Source organism: Gymnodraco acuticeps, unplaced genomic scaffold (genome assembly GCF_902827175.1).
Source record: "Gymnodraco acuticeps unplaced genomic scaffold, fGymAcu1.1, whole genome shotgun sequence".
NCBI lineage: Eukaryota > Metazoa > Chordata > Actinopteri > Perciformes > Bathydraconidae > Gymnodraco > Gymnodraco acuticeps.
In genome coordinates this window covers 1,107,973-1,115,451 of record NW_022989752.1, presented here as the reverse complement: position 1 = coordinate 1,115,451, position 7,479 = coordinate 1,107,973, and the positions used below count along the sequence as shown (strand labels likewise).

The window sequence follows — 7,479 nt, the reverse complement described above, 5'->3', positions numbered from 1 at the left end:
TCTGTCTGTTGAAACTCTGTTACCCACGACAACACAAAGAAGCAAGAAGCACACCCAGCTGAACATTAAAATATTTATTTTGTAAAATATTTAAAATAAACAAAACTACATAAAATTATACAAGGAGTTCAAAGTACCTAACTTTAAAAACATTATTTTAACTAAAATGATAATAAAGCCTCATGATAAATAATGGTACCGCTTTTGCATGTTTTTCCTCCTCACCATCCCGTTCTGAATGACATCAACGTTCAAGTTGTAAAATGCATCGCGACACCGTAATAAAAAAGTGCACACATTAAATTGGATACAGATTTTTGACACACTATATATATATATATATTAAAAAGACACCTTGACTTTTAAAAGTGTACCTTTCCTGCAGACTGATTGGCAGAAGAGTTACTTTTGGCACTTTAATAACCAACAAAGGGTTATTATGGTCTGCTTGTTAGTTTGCATCCAGCAGGCTGTTGGGTTTAAAAGTAAAGGTTTTACATGATGAGCTTTCATTGAGCGGAAGCATGGGATAAATACAAAGATGTATCCCTTTGTCTGACTCATGGCCAGCAAAGTCAAATCCTAAATGCCAAGGTACCTCTTTAATCTCCAGAACCACATGTCCGTCTCTCTGGCGGTGTAAGTTTGTCTGTAAACAAATGAAGACCCTGGAACGTACCAAGCTGCAACATTTCAGCCTCTCTTTTTAGCACGTTCTCCAAAACACTGTCCAACCTTCAAAACACTCCTATTTACACTCAATAATAAATTAATATTGCAATTTGTCGCGCGTGTGTGTATTCTTCATCTTCAAATGTCAAGCTTGCGAAGACTCATCCTGCTGAAGGAATCCCTGGAAATGAGAAAAACATGATTTAATTGAGACAAATATCAGATTTCTTTCATCGGACAACCAAGTGATTTGGAGGAATAACTGGGATTCCAGCGCAGTGATCTAAGCAACGTCGTTGGGCTGGCCTATCTGATATTTACAGTCCCGTTAAAAAAAAGAAATATGGCCGGTGAGATTAACCAGACTCTAAGGACGCATTGTACGTGAATCATACAAACACAGGACAGAGAGACGTAAAACCGCATCACAGAAAGTAGTCCGAGAGTCCTGAACTACCTGGTCAAGCTGTCCGTTTGCTGCATGATTTTTACAAAAGCAAAAACAAAACTTGTTTAATTATACAGCCAAAACGAAATGTAAAGGTAAATACAGGAACCCTGAAGTTACATAATATAAGGCTTCTTAAAGAACCTTTCCAAGTGTTTTAGGACCCCCTAAACTGACCACCGTATTAACCCAACATCTTTCGGCTCGAAAAAGAAGGTTTATTAGAACAGAATATTAGAAAAAGTAACTCCAAAAAGAACAAAAAATTAAATAAAAAGTCATAGTATGTTAAAAAATAGTCGAAAGTATAGTATGTAGTAAAAAAAGTCATAATATAGTATGTTGAAAATAAAAACGTCAAGAATGCCGAAAAGGTCACAGTAAAATATCACAAACATTTTAAAATGTTATAGTATGTCGAAAAAGGAAAAAGATGACTAAAAAACTAAAGTGTGCCGAGAATATCATAGAAAGTCATAGTAAAATAATTCAACAACTTAAAAAAGTCATAGTTTAGTACGTCCAAAAAAGGTCATAGTTAAGTATGTTAAACAGAAACATGTATATAGTATGTTGAGACCCCTGTATGATCCTCATCGCCACAGACAGTCGTACCTGTGGGCGTTGACCTGCAGCACAGGTTTGTAGAGCTGGGGGATCTTCCTGTTGATGAGGGGCTGCAGCGCCTCCTTCAGGCGGTGGTAGTTCCTCTCCAGCTCCCTTTGGTACTCTTTCTGGTCCGGACCAATCAGGCTCTTATTCTTACGCAGGGCGTCTTCACACCTTCGGCAAAGAAAATAGAGCCTTGAGGATTCTGTACAATAATAAATGCGTGCTACCGTGGACAAAGAATCTCTGCACACATTTTTTTGTAGCTTATCAAAGATTTTCATTCATGTTAAAGTCGTCATCTGTAGGTGAGTCCGACGCTCACCTTTCACCAAATGCTATGTAATCAAAACACTCAATCTCATAATTATGTATGATCGTTATTTTTTATTATTTACGGTGATGGATCACGGAATTTCTCCTTATGGTGTGCTTCCACATGAAAGTGTGTCCACGAGACACATGACATGTATGTGGACTGATCAGCACAGTTCCTACCTCTTTGTGAAGTCTTTGAAGCAGAGCCGCAGCTTATTGTGGTGTCTGTACAGCTTGGGGTCGCTGGGAATCTCTGACAGGAACACCTGAGCCACCTCCAGAGGACCCTGAGGACACGCAGGAGGAATATTAGTCTGAAACTTCACTTATCCTGAGATAGTCCTCTAATAGCACTGTGTTTATGCTCCTCTTCTTCTCAAGCCTTGACACTCTATGTACCAATAAAAACCTGACATCCCCAAACTCTACCTGATTGACAGTTGTGCCCACTGACCCCTGCAGGACCATCTGCAGCATCTTTGCATCTGCAGGGTCCTGGTGGGTGGCAAAGGCCAGCTCCTGGGTCTTCTTCTGCATGTCCTCTATGGCCACCTCAATGGGGGTGGAGATAATCTGGAAAGGGACAGAGAGGCAGTTTTAGGGATAAGGGCGCGGAGCAAGAGTTGGATAAACTAACTCACTTTTATCACCACTTCTCTCCAGAATGCTATCATTCCACAGTAAGAGATAAGATACTGTCTGTTGTGAATATAAACCCTTATTAACGGGTTGGTTATATGTCAGAGTAGCTATACAATGAAGGGTCCCACCTCCTCTTTGTGGATGATGTTGATGCGTGTCTTGATGTAGGGGAAGGCGTGGGAAGTGGTGAGGATGGTTTTGCGTTTATATTGTTCGTGAAGGTCCCCGTGCGCCCGCCCATCAAGAGTGAAAGGAGTGCAGTAGACGAAACGTCTCAAGTTGTAGTTCTTGTCGAAGTAAGTGATGCGGTCCTTCATCTCGTACGTGTCGAAGTACGGCTCCACGTACGTGATCTGGACGAAAGCCTGCAGAAAGAAAAGGTATTGGTTGGTTTAGTTCGAAGGCTGAGTTCACTTTGATAAAGATTCTCAGACTCAAAGTTAGAATAACAATGTGGAATGTGTAAACTCTGCACACAGACCTTATTTGGGTCCAGCTTGCACTTGTCCACTGGGTTGGAGTCCTTGATGACCTCCACTTGGTCCTCTCCAAACCTCTCTCCATAGAAACCCTGAGAAAAAACAGCAAAGATCCTCATTAGGCTTTACTCAAATCCTTCATTGCAAAGACATGTTTTCTTTCGGGGAATAATGGTATTAAAGATAAATCTAGAGTCTACGCGGTGGACTTTACCTCTAGCCTGTGAGAGATCTCTGCCAGCTTAGTGATGGCCGGCTCTTTGTAAACAAACTCCTGCTCGTCCAAGTCGCCCAATTTTGACCCGTAAAATCCGACTCTGAAGTACGTACCAAACATTCTCTTCCCGAGCTGCGAGCAGAGGGACATACATGTCAGTAATGAGCAAGAAGAGGAATGAAATACATATACAAATGTGTTTGTTTTATTCCAGAGTCAAAATGAAACAACTTTAGATATTAAAAAACGCCATTGTTCAAAACAGACGGATATAGCGCAGAACCTAAACAATGGAGAACTTCATATGAAGATCACTGTTGCTATAATAATGGTTGACCAGTAAGCATTTTGCAACCAAATGGCGCTTTCTTGGCTTCATATTCTAATGAGTCCATCCAACAATGACAGACTTCAGTGTGTGTGTGTGTGTGTGTGTGTGTGTGTGTGTGTGTGATATGTTAGGGACAAGAAGTCCTAGCATTCAGAAAATGAATAAAATTAAAAGCAAGGTTTCATCCTTTCATAAAAAAAAAGCTTTCATAATAACATGTGGGACTGAATGCGAGTGACATTGCTGCTTAATTTGTCCGATCTGTTGCAGTCTCTTTCAGTGGTTTGTCCGTGGTTACCAGGGTCGGACAGGAAGCAGCCAACAGGAGGTCAACAGCCTCCAGATCATCCTCCGTCACAGGTTACCACAGTATAAAGCAGCTATTACATGTTGGCATTCACTGTACAAGTTATAGTTTTTATAAGCGGGTTTTTTCTGGGTTTTAAAACTCAGTACACAGAGGAGAGTTTCCACCTCAGGGTAACAGGAAGAACCTTCATTACAATATTCATCTACCAGCCAGCAGAATATGCCATGAACAAGTCTAAGAATACTCCTAAATAACATTAGTCGTTCAATTGAAAACAACTTCAACTCTGACTTCTATATGTTTGCATCATATGGGAGGGAAGACCTTAGCAGACCTAACTCGACTCTATCAGTCACAAGAGTAATGAGCAGAGACAGAGAAGAGACGAAACACTGAACACGAGGCTCTGCAGAACAATGGCTGACTGTTCTGAACTGATGCCTTAACTCTGTGATATTATAGGATGTATTTGCATTCAGCGGCAGAACAATGGCCATTCAATCCAGGAACTCTGACCTGTGTTCTGCACACACCTCTGCATGCATCCATAAAGCACTGTATAGAGTATACTTAAAGTCACAAAGCACAGCAGGTTTTGATGAGTGTGTGTGTGTGTGTGTATATATAGAACAAGAGAAAGGGAGAAGCTGTGGATGGGTTGCGCATGTTTGCTTTGCTCGGAAAATACCATTTAAAGGTCCCATGTCATGCTTTTCCGGTTATTACCCGTCCCCTTGTTGTTATGTAGCTTTTTCTGCATGTAAACGGTCTGCAGTCAAAAACCCTCAAGGTACACCCTGTAGCGAGTAAAACTCTAACACAGAAAATACCTGTCTGTGCTGCCCCAGAACGCCTCGTTGGAGATTTCTCTTTTTCCATTGTTTACTTCCTGGGTACTCTGACGTGGAATACCCAGAGGCCGCACCCTCTGCCAGCCTTTCACGAAAAACAAAGCTTCCCAAACCTTTCAGCGATTCATGCCAGATACGTACAGCATAGGGCAGGGGTTCCCAACCCCCGGTCCGCGGCCCGGTACCGGTAGGTGCGAAATAGCTGTGAGTTTATCGTAATATTTGCAGAATTATAATTATATAAAAATATTTTATCAAAAGAAAACGTTTTTTATTTTATTTTCACACCTATAGCCTACCAGTCATATTATTTCATCCAAAATAAATCAAAATTGGTTAGCATAAGGTCTCAGCCTCTCGTGCGCAGAGAAAGTTACCGGTGCGCCAATAGGAGACAACCGTTTCATCGCAGACTGTTATGTTTATGTGGGAAATGGCAGTGCATACATTATTTGAGATATATTTCGAACTCAGACTTCATTTTAAGGACATTGCGGCAAGGGGTGTAGAGCTTTTTTTTTATTTGTAAAACCTCCTTCACTTCATGAAATGGCTGCAGCATCAGGAGGCAGCCTCTGAGAAGTGCAGCACCAGCGCGTACACCGCCTTCACTGTGTTCCCCACTGCAGGCTGCTACGTTTCAACCACACACACCTCTACACACACACACACATCGAACGGCCCGATTATTCCCCCTATTACTCAATGTATGAAGGAAATGTCTCCAACAAGCCGTTTAGGAGAGTGAATACCGGGTGAATACACATACTTTACAGAGATGCTGTATGAGAAACCAATGTGAGTTTGGAAAATTGCACAATATAAATCTATTTTAGTAGACCTCAACAATGGAATTATGATCAGTGGAAATGGCCATGACATGGGACCTTTTAATAATCGCCCTTGGTAACTGCAAGCTCGAGGAAGCTCACTGCAACTGCTCCATCAAAAATATTGTTTTTCTTAAAAAGGCCCTTAAAAACTAAAGAACTTACCACAAGACAAAATTAAGTAAAGTGGGAAGGAAGGGTCGGCAACCAGGGTAATCAAAAAGGAGAAAACAGAGCAAATTTTAATAAGGATTGGGTTCCCCCAGAGAATCTCAAAAAACAAAATACATAACAACAAAAAGATCTGAATTGAGTTTGAGAAAGAACATAAAGTGGTTGTGGAGGATCCAGACCATGCAGAGACAGTCAGTTATGAAGAACGAAAAGTGAGAAAATTAAGGTCCACAACCTTCAGAAACGCAGCATGCTCTCTCTGAGTGCTATGGCCATTTCATGCAACATACCATACCGACTCAGAGGTGAAAACTGTTAATGGAAGAACAGAATGGATGGAAAAGAAAAAATCAGGGGTCGATTTAGTTTGAACTATTAATTAAAGGGCAATAATAAAAACTAATGGAAATCAAAAAGGGATAATCAGGTAAATCCTGAGATGACTGACAGTTGAACCTGAACGCCTCAGGGATTTGGTTCCAGCTTCAACTCAAGTCTGCAGAACTCTCCATTTATTGCTGTGTGTCGAAGATGACCACTGGCTAGAACAGATACCCTTCACACTGAAATCGAGCCCTGTGATTGGAAGATGAGATGTAATGTGACAGCGTGTCAGTCAATGAGTGTGTGGTGACTGACACAGCAGCACACAGACAGGAGATGAGGACAGGGAGTGTGCAGGTGATGCATTCACTGACACTGAGTCACACACGGTGGCTCCATGCACAGCCTGCCAACATTGTTATAAAAACAAAGCTCCTCTTGAACATGAAGAGGAGGAGGAAGGAGGAGAGAGGGAGATGAGTGAGGAAGATGCTGCTTGTACAGCAAGGGGCAGACAGGGGACACTGTCTGCAGATGTTAATGGAGTGGCTGTATGTCACAAAGCAAAGTGCCCACAGCAAGTAAATAAAGAGATGAGAGTCAAATAGAAACATGAAAACACGAGCAGGCCCAAGCAGGAACCGTTTAGCCACCTACCTCCCAGCCAGTACTCTGTGTGACAAAGAGAATACAGGACAAGTGAACACAACACACAAACACCCCACACACACAGTGTTGCTTTCGCACACACAGTGATGTCACAGCAAGGAGAAAGGACTCTTTAATACTGATCCAGGTGACTAGCTGTTGGGCTGGAGAACAGAGCAACTGACAGAAACACAAAATAGCCACTTATAGTACAGATGATGGATACTTTTTTTGTAATAATTGTTGGCTATTAGAGAAGAGTTGCTCTGCCCCCCAGACGACTTTAACCCACGCTGTAACTTAACATCGGCATCAGGAGTCACACACCTTTAAAACAACCCACAGCAGGAGTGCCTTCCCTCAACACATGCATCCTGTCTCACACTTGACATATCAAACATGCGAGGTGTCTGATTAATATTTAGAATTATGTAAACAGGAAATAAAATGCCAAATAATATCACCATGCAAGCTGTGTTGTGCTAGGCAGCAACATCAACAGGATATTTCCAGTATCTGGTGTTGCTACTGCGGTATTTGTGTGAAGGCCGTGAAGATTGAGAAGTATTCTGAAGCATTTTTATACATGACATTCATTGTGTGACATTTCTCTTTCTATAAGATCC

The 7,479-nt window shown here is 41.6% G+C and overlaps 1 protein-coding gene across 28 annotated transcripts in view; it reads right to left on the bottom strand.

Moving 5' to 3' along the window:
- Positions 1 to 59: 59 nt before the first annotated feature.
- The window catches only part of dock7 (dedicator of cytokinesis 7), a 55,244-nt gene continuing 47,824 nt past the window's right edge, over positions 60 to 7,479 (bottom strand). For 10 of the 28 annotated variants that reach the window (XM_034210621.1, XM_034210576.1, XM_034210599.1 and 7 more), the window contains 8 exons: positions 6,863 to 6,877; positions 3,383 to 3,517; positions 3,171 to 3,260; positions 2,818 to 3,054; positions 2,477 to 2,620; positions 2,228 to 2,334; positions 1,736 to 1,903; positions 60 to 853 (listed from right to left, as the gene is read on the bottom strand). In XM_034210621.1, the coding sequence (XP_034066512.1) occupies positions 811 to 853; positions 1,736 to 1,903; positions 2,228 to 2,334; positions 2,477 to 2,620; positions 2,818 to 3,054; positions 3,171 to 3,260; positions 3,383 to 3,517; positions 6,863 to 6,877 (939 nt within the window). In that variant the 3' untranslated portion in view covers positions 60 to 810. The remainder of the gene's footprint in view (positions 854 to 1,735; positions 1,904 to 2,227; positions 2,335 to 2,476; positions 2,621 to 2,817; positions 3,055 to 3,170; positions 3,261 to 3,382; positions 3,518 to 6,862; positions 6,878 to 7,479) is intronic. The other 18 variants (XM_034210742.1, XM_034210751.1, XM_034210757.1 and 15 more) reach the window with 4 other exon arrangements.